General features: G+C 44.9%; 1 protein-coding gene across 1 annotated transcript in view; it reads left to right on the top strand.

Moving 5' to 3' along the window:
- The window catches only part of LOC104276630 (CUB and sushi domain-containing protein 2-like), a gene marked incomplete at its 3' end in the record, with an annotated part of 195,504 nt that overhangs the window by 90,960 nt on the left and 82,497 nt on the right, over positions 1-22,047 (top strand). The window contains 1 exon segment of the mRNA XM_009873029.1: positions 21,272-21,384. Within this exon segment, the coding sequence (XP_009871331.1) occupies positions 21,272-21,384 (113 nt within the window).

Here is a 22,047-nt window from a genome sequence, read left to right on the forward strand (position 1 = left end):
GTTTATTTAGCCTCATTTATCTGTGTTCTTTCCAGATCTTCCCCAGGAATTTCATTTAAATGTAGAATTGATGATATTCAGTAAAATTGCCTTAAGGAGTGCATTGTGTTAAAATGCACACGAGACAGCGTGCGTCCCACTTGGTTTGGGTCATTTATAAAATTCACTTTGAATTGAGGCCATTAATCTGAACTCAGTAGAATGTTTGCTCGTGTCCCTGAATTACCTACATAATTCATCAAAATAGGCCAACTCTGTTCAGATAAATCTTGGGGTTGGAGTGCTGGAATAACCACAGGTCAGTGCCGGTGTGGGGACGCAGCCATCTATCTCGTCCCTCTCTTCTCCGGCACGGAGAGGTGTGGCAGGGTTTAATGGGCTGCCGCCTCCGTGGGGACTCTGCGGGCAAATATACCGTAATAAAGTAGCTTTATTACAATAACTTCCTCTATACTAGAGGTTTTTCAGGTGGAACGGTAATCGCTAGGAACAAATCATTTTGGCAGCGAAGCCCGACTTCGGGTGTGCCTGCGCGTAGGACGGCGTTTGTGCAAAGCTTTGCCTGTGGCCACTGATCTTCTCTCGGGGGTCTAAGGGGGAATCCTGGGTGTAAAGACCAAACCTGTTGGTGTCTGTGAAGCAGGGTTAGTGCCATCTTTCTGAGCTCAGCCTTGAACTCAAGGCTGCGTGCTTGCTGAGCGTGGAGGAAACAGCCACGTTTGTCATCGGCGCTTCGCAGTTTGCGTGCAGGGCTGGCGGATTCACAGCCGCCTGCAACTAAACCCTCAGACATGGAGGACTGTTCCTTGGGAAGGGAAAGAATATCTTCCCTTCTGAGCAGGCTTTTGTGTTCTTCACCTTGCATTAGATGAATAAGGTTGGTGAACTTGGCCATGCGCGCGTGGTTCCCACCCTGCAATATCCTGCTGCACCCCTGTGTTTGCACAAGAAGGTTTTTGGTTGCGCGATTAGGTGGACAAGGAGTCGTAAGCCTGAAGGTCATATGAATTTAATAAAATTATTTTAAAATATAATTTTAAACAAATGGCAGTAGTTGGAATTATCCAGTTGAGAAATGGCAGCGTTACCTGATGAACAAGAGCCTATAAAAAGGGCCTGGAACAGACCCACAATCCACGCAGAGAGCCCATGCGTGTAAAACGTGTTAATTGAAACCTGTTAATGCATTTAACGTATCAAATCTGAAATACAGATTTTTTTTTTTTTTTTTTTAAGACTCTGTAGGAATAACAAACTGCTGCTTGTAATGAGCAGTTTCAGCATCTTTGAGTTGCCTGATTTGGTCTCCTGCAGGCGCTTTATCTGTCGGAGGTGACAGCTTGATGTCCCTGCAGTGTGCTGTCTGCTCTGCCACATGCTCGATCTCGCTGGCCGCAGCTCAGCTTTTTCTCTGAGCTAAGGAGAACACTTTATGCTTGTCTTAACTGCTTCTGGAGTTGACTACGGCTGGGAATGCTTGCAAGGTTGTTGCTCCCCCCGTTCCGCTGCTGTCATACATGATAAGTCAGGAACATCACAATAAAGTAGAAAAAGACTTATCTGATATGACTTTATAGGGAGTTATAACTTAAAAATGACTGTCCCTTCCTGATAACGCAGCAAGGTACATTGAGTTTGCTGTGTGATTTGCGGAGGGAAACTCAAGTGCAGAATAGAGAAGATCTTCTGTGCCTTAACCAGCTTCCAGTCTTTATTTTCACTTGACAGTGTTTACCTAAACGCCCTGCTCTATCTCTTTTAGCAACCTGACTTCTTATTTCAGGATAGAATTTTGTTCTGGGCCCTCAAACACAGAGACTTCCTTGCCGTTGCATTCCTGATGGGCAGTTCTTGTCTTTGTCCTCGCGCTGTCCTAGGCAGCTCCCGTGGGTCGCGGGTGGGAAGGTGTGGTGGGAAGGTGTTTTGTTAGCTCTCTGCTCAGAAGGACGGAGTAATTCAGTCTTTGTTTCCCCAGGGTATTTTTTTTTTAACATGCATGTTCAGCACATGGGTATAGCTGGCACATGAAAGGGAGATTCTTGAGCTTAAAACTCCTTTGCGTGCACTTTGCTCCAAGCTGCCCCTCGCTTCAGCTCAGCTACTCAGTCTGGTGGAAGTTACTTCACCCCATTCTTACAAACATCTCCAAGGTACGTAAGTGTGGCTGGCCTTATGCCCGTGTGCAGGTTTCTTAGAGTTCATGGGAGACGTGGAATCTGTAAAGCTTGTAGGTAACACGTAGTACTGCTTCTCTAGTATTGGACATTTCACTAAAAAAAAAAATACACACCCGAAAATGCCTCCCAGCCCTTGGCCACTGAAGCGGCCCCCTCATCTAAGACCTCGCCTCTCTGCCTGTTAGTTAATGAGTGTTGATTAAGGTATGAAATTGGTTGCAATTTGCCACGGTAGGTGAAAATTTCACGCTGGAAGGAGTAACGTGAAAAGCGACACGGGAAAATTAACGAAAGCAGAAGACGCTAAACGAAAGGTGATTCATGTAAAGGTAAACTTGTTGCCAGAGTGCTTCCAGCAGCGCTCGGAGTTGTTGCCTGATCAGTGGTAAGCTTTGTGATATACGTTAGCTCTTAGAAATAACAGTTTTTTACTACTTCTATAAAGAACCTCAAAGTGAAAACAGCCCCTTGACAGAAACTATCTAGACACAGAAAAAGCAGGAAGATGGGAAAAAATGTCACTGCTTATAATGATGTTAATTATAAGGTAAATGAATGTTGACATTTGAGAGTTCAGCTGAAAAGATCAGACGCGCTAAGGTGTAGAGGATCCATGTAAAGTATGATGGAGAGAGAGGAAAAGTTGTGTAATGTCTGCAAGCTTACCATTTATGTAAGAGCAGAAGAAAGTAAGAGGTTCAGGGCTGTCTTTCTTTGTTGCTTCTCATAATTACACAGTGTGAATCTGGAGATACTTTTAAAAGCTTCATCTCTTGGAGTCTTTCTTAGTCTGATTTTTGATGGCAGCAAACAGTCCCAGCACTGTCATATTATCTTAAAAGTCACAGGGTAAATAGAGGTAACATATTACCTTTCATAATCTGGTGATATTTTGATGGATGTTTTGCATTTTTGAGATACAGGCTTTCTCAGCTGCATAAGGCTAAGGTCAGAGACTTTATTTTAATCAGAATAGCTCCCTTTTCGGCTGAGATGCACGTAAGTCCTTTTAGCAAAATCTCAGTGCAAATACTGCAGCTTTTCCTCGTGGGCAAACGTGAACACAGCTTGTTCTTGCCACTTTTCCTGTTTTCTTCTCTTGTTAAGGTAAAGCACTTTGCCTCCAGTCTTTGAAAGTGTCAGTCATCATCATCATGCCTTAATTCTAGAGTCTGGGAGACTTGATTTTTGGCTTTTGCAAGCTGGAGTAAGGAGTACTTACCCTCAGGAGCACATGAAGTTACATGCTGGCATGCTGAGGGTCATCGTGAGGGTTTTTTTCCGAAGGACAGCCTGCAGTACTTTTTTATCATCGTCTTCTTCCTGCCGTAAAATGGGAAATCAGCACGGTCTCATTGCCCTGGCAGAAGGGCTGCGTGACCAGGGGTGCTGGTGGCTGGGCAGCTTGAAGACCTTGGGCTGGGACCAGGCGTGTGCAAATGGTGCTGCTGTGCATCGCCCTCCTGCTGCGTCGCAGGAAGATGCTGTCTGTCTCTCGAGGTGCCTGCTCCTTCATCTGCCCTCTCTGCATGCGAGCCCCGTTTATGCCCTTCGCGTGCCCCGCGAGGTTTATTGCTTTCAGCTCCCCACTCCTTCTGTCCCCGTTACTGTCCTGCTGGTGGCAAGCCGAGGTGACTGGGAGGAGAACGGTCCCTCGTGCTGATGGATTGGCTTTCGAGATGCTGCTAAGAGATGCCAGATCTTCAGCTGCTTGCCATAAACTATTTACTTTCTCTATAATTCACACTATGTTGCCTTTTATTTCTGATCCTTTTTAGTATGCGTAGTTACTCATGTTTTCTACTTTAATGCAATTATACTATACTTTGCCGTTTCTCTATTCCAGGTAGCTGACAAGCTTGTTCAGCCATTACATGGTATTAAATGAAGTAATTGCAATATTAAGTTCTTACTTCTATGCCATAAAAAAATGCTATTAAAGAGTAACTGCATGATACCGCCTAGAGAATTGGGTTTTAGGCTGAAAGCTCCATGGGCACATTTTATTTTTATTGACCACCCCGGGATGCCTGGGAGCAGGGACTCTCCTGATTCTGACCTCTGCGTCTGTGCTCTCATAAAGAATTCAACGCAGGAGTGGCTTCACGTGGGCTGGCTGCTGTCAGCCAGGCTGCGCATTGTTGACTTTGCTGAGAATTAAACACCCCCTGCTCTGCTGCAATTCATCTCCTCCAAATAAGCTTATTTGGCTGATACCCAGCTGAAGGTGCTGTGAAGCTGTTTCTCCTTTTTACCCTGGGTTAATTCACGGGAAGACGCTCGTTTTACTGCATCCTCTCGATGGCATCACTAAGGATCATAAATGCTCAAGGCTGCCCCCTCTTCTCTCTCTGGATTGCTAATGTAAAACCGTTTTGTGAGGCGAGGCACTGAGATGTGAAGCTCATTGCTTCCTTCACCTTGATTTCTTGGCTGCCTGTGATTTCCCGGTGGGCTCGAGCCGCTTGGACTTGGTTGTGAGCTTATTACTACTTAAACCTGAGACCCAGCTTGTCTTCCCGGGCAGTGCGGCTCTGGTGTGTTCCATGTGGGCAAAAATAAAGGACAGGCTGTAAAGCCGTCTTGTAAGTGAGGGAAAGGGACATCGTGGAGCTGATAAGCAGTTTATTTGGGAGGAATTATTTTAAACGCTGCATGTAAATGCTGCAGAGCTGAAGTGCTGTAAATCCCCAGATAAGATGCTGGTGGATGAGATAATAAAGGTTCAAGGAGTACTGATCTTGGGAATATTTCTTGATAGCAGTTGTGCTTGGATTGAATACGCTGCCTGTTTTTCCTTGATAGTGAAGTCACCTCCCTCTCAAGCCCGCTGCGCTTTGGATTTTATGTTTTGGTGGTATTTGTCAACAGAACAGACAAAATGCTGCTTTCATCCCTGCCTTGATTTTTGTTTTAATGCACCTGTTACTGCAGCCTTTCTTTTCATGAGAGTCTCCTCTATGGGAATGAAGTGAGGGTGTGTAATTGAATCTTGTAAAATCCATTCCTGATTGTACTTGTTGATAATTTAACTGCGACACGGCAAATACTGAATGACTCAGCTGCTCTTTAATAGAGTTGTTATAATGAAGGTTGATACAACAGGTAGAGGAAGTGGCTCTAACTTTGTGCATCTTATGAACATTTGTAACAATAGGGTGGGTTTTTTCCTCAGTTATTCTTTTAAATTCATCCCTAACTGTCTCCCTTTCCCAACGTTAACAAATCTTAATTTATTATGACAGCTGCCCTCCCTGTAGTACCCAGTTACCCAGGGCTCCATGCAGCAGTACCATTTTGGTTTTAACAAGAGAAGATCTGACTAGAGGAGAAAGAGGTGGAATAGAAATCAGCTTTGGAACAGGTGTAATATTTAGAGAGGAGAAAGAAAAACTGTCGGTGATCAAGGGGGGATTTCTTCCAAACCATTTCTAGGGTAGCGCCAGGCCTCCTGTAAACTGAACACACTTTTGTGGTTGGAGCATGGGTCCTGCTGTCAGCTGCTTTCAGGGGTGCAGATGAAATCTTTAGGTACTGCTAGGAGATCTGGGATTCTTGATTTTAGAGAAAGAATGGAAGTTATCGCTTGGAACAGAACCAGACGTGTGAATCTTCCATGCTTTTGTCTGACTCAGTGATGTCTGGGTACCTGGTTAAATTACTACCTCGGGGTACCTGCAGGGGAGGGCGTGGTTGACTAAAAATAGAGAATGAGGATTTTCATAAGTGGGAGAATTGGCACCTTGAGCGGCTGTGTCTGCATGTGTTCTGTGCGTGCTGTAGCTTGGAAACGTAGGCATTGGGCGAGCCGAATCAAGCCTTCCCCCATAACCAGTCCTCGCCACGTTATACCAACCCAGGCATGTCCCAGTCGGGAGAAGATGCCGCAGGCACTGATACGAGGCTGTAAATGGAGGTTCTCTGCATTTCAGCCAGTGCTGGGTCGTGTTACACCTGGCAGGAGTTCCTACTGCTCTCTGTACGATCGCGGTAGCGTCCAGGTGCGAGGTCTGTGCACTCTCCATCCAAGCCTCTTTCTTCCCATGTCTCCGAGAACACTGTTTTCCCCATGGAATCACATTGAAGAGCTATGGGGCAGTCAGGTCTGTCCAGAATTAATCATTTTCAATCATCATTATGGATGATAGAGTTAATGTAGACACAAGGCAACGTTCAGTCAACCTTGACACTTGTGAGACTCAACCGTTCAAGAAGTTTTCCCGTACTTATGTTGTAGGACCCTACTGGAAGAAGAGGCAGAGGAAGAGTATGGAAGCACGTTAGTGGGGATAATTGGTCTTTGCCTTCCTCCAGGGTGTCCTGCCTGCTGCCCGTGGTCGGTTGTGCTCAGGCACAGGAGATTCCACATGCGGCAAGTGCCCGTGTCCTCACGGCAGAGCTGTGCAGACACTCCCTACAAAGCCACAGTCTTTGGGCAGGCATCCTACACCCAGGGTACAGGGCTTCCTCTGTAAAACCTCTTTCTGATGTGCACGTGCCTGTGTGTGTTTTATTAACCTGAAGTCTCGAGACAGTCTGTAAGGGAAGAAATGCATTTTTCTTTCTTCTGGAGTCTTTCATGTCCTGTAGGACTCTAGGAGAAAGAATGGCTTTTCTCCCAGACAGAGAGCAGCTGTTCCTGGCAGAGGCTGCTGTGGGATTCATGCCAATTAAATCTCTGTCCAACCTGAGAAGAGACACAAGCTAAATCCATTGATATTAAGCAGACAGCATGAAACAGCTTAAGTGGACAAATCCTTCTCCCTCCTCCAAACTTTTGACTAAGTGTTTTATGAGCGTCAGATTCTTTTCTCGGGACTGTTGGATAGTTCTGCTCTGTGTTCTGCACATCAAATGGCTTCTAGAAGGTACTGGGTTCCTCCTGTGACACAGCTCGCTCTCAGCTGTCGGGTGACCCTGGCTATTTCCTATTTTTCTTGTTTTGTCTGTGGAAGACGTCAGTTCTTCGGGGACATGGGCAGGTTGTGTCACGACGATTGCTTACTGCCTGTAGCCAAGGGATTCGTCCTGATGGACTGTTTAGATTGTAATAGGAGTTGTTCACATTATGGAGATTTTTATGATAATTTTGTAGTGTTTTCTTGAATGCAGCTGACTAAACAAGTGAAATAATTTCAAGGGCTGAGATTGTTTTACAGTGCTATGGTTCGCATGATAAAATAATACCAACAGGCACCTAGTTGTGAGTGTTTTCCAAAGTCCATCAAGACCTTTTATTTCTTCAGAACATGAGGTTTCTGAAGGACAAATTGTTTTCCTGGTGAATTTGGCCCTTTCTAGGGCCATGCAGAGGCTGGGATGCATCAGCCAGTGAGGTGTGCTCTGGTCTCTAAAGAGGCAACGAGCGTCATGGCTAACTTGATTAACCTGACTGGAAATTTATCTTGCTGGCTGAAGATGGGAGTACAGTGGCAGGTGGAATTTAAAATGAGGGGTTTTTGTTTTTGTTTTTTTTTTTCCTTTTTTTGAAACCCTTCACCAAGGGCATCTCTGCAGCCCTTACTGCTGAGTTGTGGGACGTGCTGGCATGTTAAGGTGGCACAGGGGCCCTCACTTTGCTCATGAGAATGGACCACTTGATCCTCAGGAATTTAGTTACTTGGATAGAAAGCTAGGAAATCTCTCAATGACAAACTATTTTGTTACAGCAGCCCCTTGAAAATGGATTTTTTTAAAAAAATAATACACTGAAAAGGACAGGGGTAGGCTTATTTTGTCCTCCTCTGCACCAATTACTCAGTTGCTCGCTAAGTAAATCTACGTGATATTGCGATCACCTCTCCTGAATGTGACAGGGAGGGCTGGAGCCATTAATGTTGGTTTGGGAAAGAAAGAGTTAGGGTGAGCGAAGGGGGTAAATAAATCTTATTTCTTCCATAGCTCCATTGACTGGATGTTGCTAAAGGGGCTTTCTTGTCTCTGCTGCCAGGTTACGATAAAGCTCGAGCATCAGTGTCTCAGGGAAGGCATCGCAAAGATTCCTGCACGGTTTAGGCAGGAAACTCCTTTTCTTTCTAAAGAGGCAATGAGGACAATGTCATATTCCATGCAAAAATGAGAATCTAACTTGATTTGCTGCTTTAGCCGGTAGCTGGCACCTCTCACAGGGCTTTGATAACCCGGCAAAATAAGTATTTATTACTTTGTGGGTCTCGCATTAAATAGTGTGGTGTAAAATGGCAGTGTCAAAGCAAGTTAAGGATCTGCTTCGTTATGAGAGATTTCCTCTGCAATAATCCTATATATTATGCTTCTCTACTCACTGTAGAAATTACCAGGGGGACCACTCTGCACAAACGACTATTTCTTCAACATCAGCATTACTGAATCTCTGCTCCCTCATAAAAATTCCTCCCGCTGATTCCACAGATAATCTTTTTTGTTGCCTTTTATTTATTAGCATAACCGAGCAATAACAGTGCTGCCCTTCAGAAAAGGAAAGAGGCCTGGAAAATACTCGTGTTTTTGAAGGACAGGGTCGAATTATTTGCTGGAGAAGGAGGGAAGAAGCCGAGGGGAGCGAGGGTGAGGGAGGCCTTCGTGCCTTGATGTTGCCTGGAGTTGAGCTGGGTCAGAGATGTCTGGAAGGGGCTGACGCGATTGATGGCACTGGTAAGTAGTGAGGAGCCCCCAAAGTGTTCACCATTAATACGCTGAACTGGTCTCTTCTCCAACGCCTGGTCTCTGGGTGAATGCAGTTCTAGACCTAGAAAAATTTAGAAATATTTTATATACGAGAAAAAAATACAGGAGACACGAGAACAAATAAATCAGTGTGTATATATGACTTTTCCAGAGTGAGGTCTTAGCCAAGGCATGGCTAGGCTTTTAACCGGTTTGCGCATGGGGAAGGAGCATCAGATCTGGACTTGGGGACCTGGGCTCTGGGCCACCAGCCCGTTGTGTCACCTTGGCTGCTTCCCCTTTCAGTACCGCAGGTAATTACGTACTGACCTCTTCTGTGTGAAAGAGAGATTTACTGATGGGCTGTCTGTGGAAGATAGAGTGCTCCCGGGCCAGTTTTCTGGGAACTGTGCCTAGCTTTTGTTTAATTTTTGCCCAATCCCAAGCACCTTGATCAGAGGATAGGAGTATCAGAAATTAATAAGGTAAACATGTTTGCAGTTGGAAACAATCCTTATCTGTATCTTTTCCTCCTCCATTCTGCTCCTTTTGGATTTGGTCCAATGTTTGACTTAACACTAGGTTTCCTGCCTTTTATAGCTCTTGCTCAGAGCTTTAATAATATTTGATCTCTCTCTCTTTTTCTGAAGTTTTACTCTACAGGACATGTATATTTCAGTTTTATGAATCTTCAGGGAGGCCTCATTTACCGATTCTACTGGAATGACCTTGGAGAGTAATTTTATATATATTTTTTTTCCTTCTCCTTGCCCCTGCAGCCACCTTGCAGGCATAAAATATTAATGGTTTGTACTGGAGACAGAAGCATTTTCACTTTTAATAGGAAGGTGCAGGAGGGGTTTCCACAAGACAAAGAGGGACTTACCGCAACGTGCTGCCGTCAGCGTGTGGCTGTGCCGGTGCTGTGTTTGCAGCGACGCGTGGCTGGCGGTGCCTTTGCGGGTTGGTGCTGCTGGTCACCGTGGCTCTGACCGTAGCTGGCGTGTTCTTCTTGCGCGCTGGATTGCAAGTACTTCTCCTGATGATGATACGCCGCCATTCAAGTGTTTTTCCGTTACATTTTCAAGTTAAAGGACTTGCTGTGTTTTTGCAAAGAGCTTGTGGCTGAAAAGCTGATTCCTGGCCCTGTAAGTCAGCACCTTGGCTGCCTGTGAAAGCGTCTTCTCTCAGATCCAGGGATGGAGCAGAGCACGAAACGCAGAGCAGATGTGACCCAGGCGTGGGGAACTTGTCCTGCTTGCGGTCCGTGGCGGCTGATGGTGTGGGGCTTGGCTAAGATCAGGTGTCATTCCTGTTAAGTGCTTAACAGGTCAGCCCTTGGTTTTGAAGACAGTTTAAATGGTTTATCTGGGGGACTTGACCGAAGACACACCTGGTCTGCTCCAGCTCTGTGCGTCTCCCCGATGCTGCAGCTTCCCCGGGGCCTGTGCTGGTGTCCAGAGGAGGCTGCAGTGGGCTCGGTGGGAGGAAGATGAAGATGATCACTTCTTTCCAGCTCCGGTGGGAGAGTTTTTTTTAATGTAGCTTCCTATCTGAGCATGGGTACTCACAGCTGTCAGAATACAGAGTTAATTATTACTAAAGCTCAAGTTTTTGGCAGCTTCAGTTCAGCACAGCAGTCATTTTTGTGATTGAGTAAGCTATTCCAGGAGGCTGATGTCTAAGGACAAGCCTTCAGTGCTGCTGTTGGAAAGAAGCAGGCAGAGCTTGGTTTGGGTGTGCTGCGGGGTTCGTTGTGAGAGGAGGGTTCAGGTCCTGACCCACAGAAGCTGCTCTCAGGTTGTGCTGAGGATGATCTACACGGAGGTTTCTTCCTCTGGTGCCCCCATTGCACAAAAGCTTACTTAGGAAAGCGGGAGTGGAAGCAACTTTTTTCCTTAACGGAAAAGGTTCTGCTCATTCTTTTGCAATGAAAGATGGAGCAAATCTGCAGAGACTTGGTAGGAAGGACAAAATGGAGCATCTTCTTCACAGGTATCCTGGAATCTGCCTCATCCATCTACTGAAGTACCTTTCCCAGAGAAAAAAAATCAGAACAATCTTTTCCCTCTAGATCTAGAATCTGTCTGTATTCAGAAACTGGAGAGTTTAATTTTAAAAAAAACCTCAACACTCAAATCCCGATTTCCAGCAAAACTCTTCAAGCTTTACAGACAGATTTTTCAGACGTTGTTGTATTGTTTGCTAATGGGATATATATAACTTTCCAGCAGCTGTCACATATGGAGGGAATGCCAGTTCTGAATAAATACAAGATTGGAACCAAATTCCCAGAAAGGCAGCTAACAAGGTCTGGAGAAGAAAATTGCCATGGAGATGAATGTAAAAGATGATGAAGGCAGACACAGTCACTGTATAAATACGTGTGACTCTACCAAGGAGGAAGGGAAACTACTTTCTCTTGGTAGTAGCTGAAGGTTAGAAGAAGAGCCTGTTCCAGACCTGTCATGGTAATTTCTAAGCAGTGGAGAAGGCTACTAAACAACCGTGTTGAATCACTGTCAAACAGAGATGTTCAGAGGATTGTGTGCTGCTGGGAAGGAGGCTGAGGATGCTGTCTGGGCTGTGTGGCCCCGTGGCCCTCGGTGTAAGTGAGGGACAGCTTTTGGTCTGCTGTTCAAAATCATGCGATGCAGCCGGTTTACATGACGGAGCAGACTCCAGCTTGTTCTTGGCCAGCTTTGCCTGAGCAATGAAAAAACCTCATTTTTGTCTCTTGTAAAACATGCTTGCAACATAAATCTACGGTCTGGTCAAAAACATGCTGGAGCTGATGGAAGTACTACCTTGGAATTATTTGGTCAAATTGTATCTCGAGTCTAGGTATTATTGCAAAACAGATGTTGGAGTTACGCTTGGGGTAAGTATCCGTGGTTTTGCATTAGCTCTGAAGTCGCTGGCACTTAGTGGGTGGCGATGCTGAATGCTGGAAGTGGCTCAGGGCTGTGCCATGTTCTGCAGAGGGGACACAAAAATCCTTCAAGAATTTAGAAGCGGGTTCGAGGCTGGAGTTGAATGTAAGTTGTGGATTTGGCTTAAAGCCATTATGCAGCATTTCTTCAATTTCGGGCTTTCTGCTAAATTAATATCTAGAGTAAATAAGCAGATGGCTCCACTAAGTTCTTTTTAACAGAAGTTTTAGTCTTACTGTCACCCTTCTGCAATTGGAATTTACTGCAGTCTTGACCGTGGTAGCTCAGAATTGTTCTGTCTGCTAAAAAGATGGGAAATGTAAATACCCAGAAGTACAGAAGTGGTGCACTCAGTCCCACCTTCGTGTAACAAGGCAGCACTTTGTCAGGGTCTTAAACAAAGAGCCAAGAACTCGCAATACAGTAAAAAAGGGTTGAGCACTGTGTAAGCAATCTCTGCAGGCTGCAACTTTTGGACGCGAGGGATGTCGCCATTATCCCAGGGCTCTGTATGTTCAAAACGTTCAAAACAAAAATACATAAAACCATCAGCCTCTTCTGAGTCGACGACGGGGGAAGGGGACGTGCTGCTCCCATCAGTCAGTGCCCCTGTTCTGAAGGAACTGGTGGAAACTTTCGGGGGGACCGAGCTGCTGCCGAGGCGCCTGGGGACCCTTCGTCACTTGATCGGTTCAGACTTTTGCCTGGAGGCAGCAGCCATTAGACCTGGCTTCCACCTTTCTCTGGGGGCTTTGCCAGCTCACCTGGTTGCACAGCCCATCAGTTCCCTTCATCTTTAAAAGGACGGCAGAAGCCACGTGCTGCTAAAGATGTGTTCCAGCCTTTGGCCCGTTTGCGTGTCGTTGTTCGTTACGTGCGCCGAGCTGCTGTCTTGGGGAGAACCTCTGGCAATGTTCACGTCCCACCGTGCTGAACGTGAAGCCAGAAAGTAAGTTCTTCAGAGAACTTGCAGTTTCTGTTTCCTTTGTTCCTGAGGCTGCTTTGCATTTCATTGTAATTTCCACAGCCGTGACGGCTGTAATTTTAGCATGTCTTCCTAGAGCTGTCAGTAACCTAAGCTTTGGTTTCCAAGTCTTGTTTTCTCCTAGTTTCTGCGACTTTTTGCTACGCTATAGAAGAGCCTTTGTAGGAACTACAAAAAGAAGTGTAAAAAGGCAGGAAAGCAGTCTTCAGAGATGGCTTGGTGAGAGCTGATGACGCCTGACTTGCTATAGTGTCTGATAGATGACTTGTGGCTAAAATGCTGAGTATCGTGGTAAACCTTGTAGGCATCCCTTGGGACTTCATAGAGGTCACTGTCTTTTGCCTGTGACTCCTTCCCACCTCTTTTATAAAGATACTTTTTCTTCAGGAACCTGAAAACGGTATTGGAGCAGGCTTGGATATGTTGTTGTTTTTCTTCTTGAATGCCTAAATAATGCTTGACAAAAGCATCCCTGCAAGAAGAAAACACTGCAGACGGTGCCAGGCTGTAAAGGCAGAGTCCATGGGAGAAAATAGGATAGTCGTGAACTGGTGTGTCTGGTCCGAATGTGGCTGAGATTCAGTCTAGACTCTGCTTGTCACTTAAGCTTAGCGTCTTCCATTATTAATGTGACATTGTAAAGTCAGGCAGTATCAGTTCAGTGAGTTTCTCGTATTTAAAAACAAAGGTGAGGTGACCTGATTGTGCCCCAGTTCCCAAAGGAAGCAGCTTCCGTGGCTCGTGAGTTGCAGAGCTGCCGGGCTGGAATTTGAATCATCTTCCTACTTCTTGCTCTCAGTCTCTGCAGCATTTTGTGGGCTGAGTGTTGGAAGACATGCCCCGTGGCTTTCCAGCCTAATGTGTCAATAAAGAGTCCAGGTTTAATGGAACTTAAGTGCATTGTTAGACTGACAAAGATGTGAGAGTATCTGTGCACGTGGGGATGGAAGTGGTGGTTGTTTATCTAGTAATAAATATAGTCTCTCGTTATCAACACATCTAACTCTGCCTGCATTGAGAAAAAACAATCTCCGTAACACTGATAGTAAGGCAGAAAGGGTTTAGAGGAAATTGTAATAAAGCTGTAGCAGATTTCTTTGGGGGATTTGCAACGCAGCATTAGTAAGCTTCAATTGCATTAGCCAGTCTTCTGTTGTGTTGAATTGGTGTTTGTTTTCTCCTGAACAGAATAAATATAATCATGTTTGTTACCTCCTCTTTTTTTTTTTTTTCCCCTTTTCCTGTTATGATTGGAGCCAAATGCTATTTCCAATAGTAAAAGTGTTATGGGGAGTACTGCTACACCCAGATCAGCAATGCGGTGCTATTTCAGCATGAAGCCCAGCACCTGCTGGGGCTCTGCTCTCGCAGTCGTGCTTTTCTGAGCTCTAAAGAAACACATCTGGTTCTTTCGCTTGACTTCCTTCTCTGCAGCCAGTGTGCGGTGAGGGTGGGTTGCATTAAGGTCCCTTTTACTTTGGGGGGGGTCTTTCTCTTCCCATTTGCAAGAGATCCACAAGATGGACCTGTGGGCAGTGCCGGTCCAGCCCCTGACCCACGTGTTGTACAGGAGGAAGACTCTTTTTTTATTTTGATAGTGACCCACCCCTGGAGGGTCCAGAGCAGCAGCAGCATGTGGAGTTTTGGTGCCTCTGGGATGTGGCTCTCCCAGCCCTGATGTGCAGAAGAAAGGCTGTATTCTGGATTTTGTCTCCCTGGGTTTAATCTGTGGCAGAGAGAGAAATCCATCTCTCCTCTGGACTGTGTCACTGGATATGTCTCACTCGAAAGATTTTGGAATTATCCAGGTATCTTCGGCTTTGAAGTTTAAACTTTATGTATGACCTCAATAACATTTTGTGGATGAAGCCATAATGGGACTTTATCTGCATTACAGTGAAGACTGAGACTAACTTTCGATTCACGGCCAAGCCGAGTGCTTTACGGTACCTTCATCTGCTCCATCTGCATTTTGCTTGTTGCCACGGGCAGTGGCAGGTAAAGTTACACCTTCAGACTGAAGAGGGTTTTACTCTGAAAGTGAAGATCTAAATTCTGTTAATACCTTGAAAGCAAAGTATTTGCCTTCAAGATTAGCCCTTTGGGTTTTTTTTCTCTCTGGCACATGTGTAATACACAGTCTCTATACGTTAAATATAAGAAACCAGTTTTCTGTAGGGGGTATATATGTGCATAAAGTAACTTCTAAATTTAATGAGAATTCCTCAGAGACCATTTTACCTGTTGAATCACTCTGTTGTGACAGTTTCAGAAATGCATGTGGACTAATGAGTCACTAATTTCATTAATGTGACCATAATTAATCTAGCGTAGAGATCCAAGAGAAGCCAGACTAATGAGAGACTGAAATAATTTTGAAACATTAAGGAAAACAGCAAAGAAACTGGATTGTTGGATCCCCTGTACAGCGTAAATTAGTTTGACTTTTTCTGCGATGGAGCTACATTGCCTCGAATCAGACAAGGATTTGGTTTACGCTCCTTTAAAGATGAGCTGGGGAAATGTCACTTAAAAAAAGGAAGAATTAAGAACTTCAGGGTAAAGATTCCTACAAAAGACCGTAGCGTTTTAGTTTTAGCAAGCAAATTTATCTGGGAGCAGGCAGTAATTAAAGCTGATGTCAGTGACTGAAGTTTTGCTGCTGCGTGGATACACTTTCATCTTTTGATGAAATGGGCAAAAAAAAAAAAAGAGTAAGCAAGCTGTGAGTGATAAATTAATCAGATTTTCCTCCCAGCGCCAGCTTCTGGAAAGAGTAGAGGCAGGTATCAGTGTAACTGCAGGATTTGGAGAGTGATTTGTTGCTCTTAGAGCTGGAGGATTCTGTGGTGAAAAGATCAGCCTTGAGAGAAGACAAGAAGGGGGCAGAGGGTCAAAAAGAGCTGTGACCCAGGAGAGGGATTTACCTTGAAGGTGCATCTAGGAACTAAAATCAAGGTGAAATCTGAATTGGAAGAACTTTCCTTTCCAGTTGTAGTGCGTCAGTCGTGGTGGCATCTGCTGGACCGGACTGATTTTGAGCAGACTCTTGTGTTCTGTCCTTCCCAGGACTCGTGAGCTGGTCTGGTGGCAGCAGCTTCACGGGAGTTTGGAGGGTCATAGGATGCTGAGAAGCTTTTCCACACTTCCATTCCCAAATTACCCTGTCCTCCTAAGCAAGTTTTTGTTCGTTTTGGAAAAGGAGGATTTCGCTGCCTTGGTGCAGAAAACAACTTTTTGAAAGCTGTCCCTGGGGTTGTGGTGGCCTGTGAGCCCCACGTGGGTCTTAAAAATGTGCTGAGGAAGGAAAGGACTTTGAAGGGGGGAAGTATTTCAGTTGACGAGAAAACACAAGCCTGGTCCTAAAGTCTGTTTTCTGTTCAAGGCTGGTTTTTTACAGGGTGCTCCATACTCAGGAGTCAGCAGTCTGACCCTCAGAGAGACGTGGGGTGCTGTGGGGAGCTGAGGTCTCACTGCATTTTTTGCATTTTCTGAGCATCTTCTAGGCTGATGTATCTGCTTCTGAAACAGAGTTAAGATGCAGGTGTGTTCCTCCCATCCCTCCAGCAGTTAGCGAGGAACAATAACTCGATCTAATTATTCATTTTCCTTGTAAAAGTCCATTGTGATGGGATGTCTCTCGTGACTGAAAAATGAGGTCTAGAGGTGCTTAAGTATACTTTGTTTAAGAGAATAGGCACGCTCAAATAAGATGTTCGGAATTAATGGTACAGCTCTCATGATAATTCGAGTAGGGGTTTGGATGAAAAGTTAAAAATACAGGTGAAGTGAATAATAATACACGGAGATATGAAGAGCTTTTGCACCGTGTCCCCTAGCTGTACTGAAAGGAGAATTAATCTTTGAGCAGTTGGAATGCTTTGGCGTAGGAAGGACGATGAGGAGGTGGGAGTCTCTGTCTGGGCTGGTGTGGTGGAGCTGTGCACTGCCTGTCCTCTGCTAAAAGGTCAAGCAAACCAAGAATAGTTCAAGGGAAAGGGGGGAAAAAGAAAAAAAAGCAGCCCCAGTGATGTTCCTTTGTCTCTTATCTGAGCTCACTGAAGCTGTGTTTGGCTGCATCCCGATTCTGGACAGCACCAGGGCACGCCTCTACCTTCAAGTTCATACTTAAATCCGTTATCTCAAAGTAACACGCTTGATATAATGTGATTTCAGGTGCAGTTCTTCCCTTTAGTTGCGACCTTTGACTCCACGCTCTGCCACAGCTGGATTGTCTAGCATCCATACAACGAATTGCTCATTGTGTTTGGGTTCTTTAAGGAGTGCTGTGGTCAAATTCATGCTAATCAGATTTCAAGGTGGTTGAAATTGGATCTTCTGCCTGCAAATATCTCCTTCCATTATTCTAGTGCTTCTAGCTCACTTTCTGACATTTTATTGATTCTTTTTTTCCTTCCTTTCTCTCTACGTGGAACCAAATTAAAGCAGGAATTGGGATTGTAAATAGATAATGGTGCGTGAATGCAGATTAATCAGTGCCATCCATGTACAGTAATACTAATTGTGCCAAGGGAGGAATGGCTGAGTGAGTGATATAAATATTTAATGCCTGAATTCAATGTGAAATACAAGAGCAAGAAAAGAAATAAAGAAAATAGTTTAGTTGGGAAAGCCACACTTCACCGCTTTTGTTCAAAAGAGGAGTTGTGATACCATTAACCTTTCTGTATTACGCCATAAAGGAATTGAAGAAGCTGCTTTTAGTGCAGAGGCTTCCGTTTCACTCGAGAGAAAAACAGCCTTAATGCCCTGGTTAAAAACAATATTGAAAAGCATTTGGGATAAAATCAGTTGCTCGAGATGCATTTTTTGGACACCATCTAAACCTGCAGACCTTGTTCGGGGTTGGGGGACTTGGGGATGGGGTGAGGATTCGGAGCTGTGCCGGCAAGTGAAATTCTGGAATTCGACTCATCTCTGTCCCTGAGTGACTCCAGGGTTAAAAAGGTGCTTAATGTAAAATGGGTACCCAATTGCCATCAGTGAGCAGTGGTTATTGATTTGACTTGAAAAACAGTTCTTACATCGCTACTTCGTCATTCCAAAGCCTTAGAATTTAGTTAACCTGTTGCCATATTCGGGAAGCTGTGTCTTTAATCAAGTGATTCATATCTCCTGGTGATGGCAGCAAGAAAGGGGAGGAGGGAGAAAAATGGACATACAGAGACATGAAATGTTTTGCAAATTGCTATTAGGCTTACTTTAAAAAAGGAGAAAAAGTCTGGAACACTGAAAAATACAGTGGCTGAGGTCCAAAATAGAAGGGCTTCTGTTTACATGACTCACTGGAGTATTAGAAATTCAGTCATTTATTGGGCTAATGGCAGGTGCTGAACATTCAGAGCACACAATGTAGCACAAAAGTACTGGGGAATGTGATGAGGAGTTTCAGCCTCTCTTGATTAGCTCTGCACATTTCCGAGTCTCTCTAAGGTAGCTCCTCCTTTTTCTTGAAGACAACGAGGAAGCGCCGGGTTTATCAAGAAAAATAACGCGACCTTGAGGAGCTGGCGGGGCAGGCATCGCCTACTCGGTGTCACGGCTCAGTCGGCATCCTCCCCGAGAGCCCATCGCTGGCTGCGTCGTCTCAGGCTGCTATCACTCTGCCCGTGGCTTTCACGGCACGAAGCGGTGCTGCCGGCGGTGGCTCCTGCGGGAGGTTCTCTCTGGTTCTCGTGATTGCTGTTGACCCTCGCCTGCTGAGTGCCCTTCCCGTTCCGTTTGAGATCCATCACCAGCAGCCAGAGCATTTGCATTCAAAGAGCATGCAGCTGGCTTCGGTTCAGCTCTATCTGTAATTAAATATTCCATTACCAATTAACCATTAATGCTTCTTAATGATTATTTGAAACCTGTGGGAGCCTTATGCTGGAAAAACTACTAGTAACTAGAGGTGAGCATGATGTTCTGCATTAACTGCCTAGCTCTAGCCATGTTATTTCTTAGCCATCAGAACATTTCTGCCCCTGACCCATCCAGCCTGCGGCAGGGCAACACGTATTTCAGTGGGAATCGTCCACCTGCAGATGTGGTGGTGACACCTGAGGAGAAGATAAATTGCAAGACAGGGATGTTCTCTTTCTGGTGAAGTGACGTAGCCTTCTTGCTGGCTGAATGCTGTGAAACAAGAGAGCGTTCACAGATTAAATAATTTTCGTCTGTGCCATCGCTCTTGGTGTGTCTGAGCTGTTCCCTCAGTGCAGAATTCTGAGTCAGGTCCCGATGACCAGCAGGACCTGGGACCTAAACAAGCCCTAAATGTCACAACCCGACATTAACCATGAGCTGCTTAACTTGAGATGTAAAAAGGACAGGAAGATAAAAGGGAGGGGGAGAAGGAGTCTGTTAGACTAGAGCCCCAGAGGATGCAGCCTTTGTGCTCGCTGAGAGTTTGAGCAGTGGTGGGTATGGAAATGAGGACCTGATAGTGACTTCTTGGCTGATTTAGTCCTTTCAAAAAGCTGTCAATGTCTTAAGCAAATGACATGTGGTACTGATGAAAATTTCTGTGCAGGAGATTGCTGCGCGTTACAGCAGTGCAAAGTGGGTACAAAGCGCTGTGGTTACCATTGATTGTTTTTCTCTACTCCTGCTTTTGCCTTCAGTCATTATTTATGCTGTTGCAGAGGTAGCAAGAAGGGCAATCCATTAATTTTTCTAATTGATTTTGAAAGCGTTAATTTACTTAGCTCGTAGAATTCTAATGCTTCATGTATGTGGGATCCTTGGAAGTCAGTAGTGGGCTCTTCACGTACCTAAAACCAAGCGTATGTGTAAGTAGATTACTAGTCTGCAGGCTACTGAATCCACTTCTCAGAAGGATATGCATATTAAAATAGAAAGGGATGGGAAGACAGGAGAGTGAAATTCTGTCTCGTTCAGGCAGGTTAATTTTATTGTTCTCTAGTTTTTATACTGGGCAATTGAATTACTTGGCTCTCCACAGTTATGAAAGTAGAATTTGGCTGTGCATACCTAAAGATTAGTTATGAGAAGTTTGACTATTGATTCAGAATGAATAATAAAATAGCCTTTGGGGGTAAGAGTATTAAGTTCAAACATGTTGTCATAACAACCAGCCAGAGTAACTTTCTCAGAATTGGTTTTAGGCATTCAGTGTTTCATCTCAGCCCAAAATATGTTTGTTTGAACTTAGTTATTTGAAAAAGTTTCAAATTAAATTGGTTCGGCTGTCTCCGAGTTATCCAAGGATGGCAGAATGCCATATAGAGTCCATTTTTATGGCACCTTGTCTTTCCAAAGAGTCTGCAAAACTGAGATGAAAATAATCAATAGAGAAATGATCAGGAACCGTCTTAAAATACTGTATAGTGTAAAAATGTTTTCAGTCATGCTTGATAATTATGCAGACTTCACCCACAAGATAATAAAGGTTTAAAGTCTGTACTGTAGGTGGCAGAGATGCATTAGTTATGCAGCGTAATCATCCCTGCCGTTTCGTTAATAGGGAGCAGGATTACGTTGCAGTTCATCTGCCATTAATAAATACACTGCCAAGTACCATCCTGGCTCCCCACTGTTTGCCTTAGCAAAAGCTAAGTTCACCTTTGGAGGTGTTAGTTGAGTGAAGGACTTATTTAAAATATTTTCTGAGCTATCAGTTCTGCTGTTGAAAACGTGTGATAATAAAACCTGAAGCGTCCCTTTGAATGGAACAGATTTCCAGGATCCTTTTTGCCTTCGTTTAAAAGAAGCATAGGTATTGGAACGCTAATAATTTTTGAAGAAGTGACAGTCTATGATTAAAAATTAAATGGGCTCTCATTAACAGTAATAGGATTGCACGATGGCTTTTGTCATGGTGGTGGTGTTCTCCTTACGACGGTTAATGGGACCATTATGTACAGGAGCGCTGTGACTTGGGTAAACATTGTTCCAGACTCACACTTGGCGTGTGACAACTCAGCCAAGAGTTATGGTCTGGACTTTAATAAAGCAAACAGCACGATACTTCCAAAAAAAAAAAAAAGGTATGAAGAGGACAGTTGCTGAAGGACTGCTAATGAGCTGTGGAGCTTTCCACCTCGTGTTTGGTGGCTGTTACCTTCTCCAGGCTGGGATAGATGATAAATGATGGCTTCTTGCTCTGTTTCCAGTAAAAGCAAGTTGTTCTTGCAATCCTTTCTCGTCGTCTGTTAAAGCAACCGTGCTTCTGTCTGGGTGGGGATAACCAAATATGAAGACACGATCTGAATAACCTTGGGAGTCCAGCTCAGCTTGGTGTGATGTGTCCCGAGACACATTTATGTCATTTCACCAGTAAGGTACAAAAGATGACAGAGCGAGAAGGCTCTGTTACTTTGGGGAAGGGTGCAAAGGTTCCTCTCGATGGGAAGACAAGCCAAGAAATGCAACCACGGGGTGTACAGGGTGCTTTCCTTGAGCCCTGGACTCATGGAGGAGGAGGAGGATTATCTTGAAGGACAGATATTTAGAGTATAGCTCACAGCCATAATAACATTTGGTTGTTATTGCTTGGTTTCTTGCAGGTTTACCGGAATGAATTTGCCTGCCCCAGTTATCAGCAGTAAAAATTGGCTGCGGCTTCACTTCACGTCAGATGGCAACCACAGACAGAAGGGGTTCAGTGCCCAATATCAAGGTAAATGCTTGCTGCCCAGTCCCATGGGCTGAGATCTTAAGGTGCTGCGGAGGGCGATGCCTTGGCACACGAGTCGGGCAAAGATCCTGTTCTCTTCTGAGGCTTGTAGGCAGCCGTGGCAAACCGCGCGTCCCGTTTGGGCCCGAGTGGTCACCGAAACAGGCGGGGGGGGAGGGTTCCTTCGAGCCATTGCCACGGTTCTCTCGAGGATTTTGTGTGCGGGGGGGGGATAATGGTGCTTCAGGCAGCAAGAGAGGGGAGGGCGCAGGAATGACATCCAGCTTCTCATCCGCCCTCCAGGGGTTTAGTGGAGTGCAGCAGCTTTCCTCAAAAGGAGGAAACAGGACTTTGAGGAAAAAGTGCCGTCGCACCAGACTGCCAGGAGCACAGTGGAAGGGAGAGGAGTTTCCTTTGACAACTCCAGAGTTGCCTTGTCTCTTCCCTGTTTGGCCTTAACAATGTTGTCGTGGCCTCAACTTGGGCTTTGCTTTGTGAATCACCACTGTTAGTTAACTTCACTTGCTTTCCTTGAACATATAAATTACTGTAAATTGTAAAAAAAAAAAAAGCAAGCTTTATTTTTTGTGTTATGCAGATGGCTGCACGCAGCTGATAGCTTTTGAGATGACATTTTCCTTTGCTGTCATGATTGCTGCTTTCTAT

Source organism: Apaloderma vittatum, unplaced genomic scaffold (assembly GCF_000703405.1).
Source record: "Apaloderma vittatum isolate BGI_N311 unplaced genomic scaffold, ASM70340v1 scaffold11777, whole genome shotgun sequence".
NCBI classification, from domain to species: Eukaryota; Metazoa; Chordata; class Aves; order Trogoniformes; family Trogonidae; genus Apaloderma; species Apaloderma vittatum.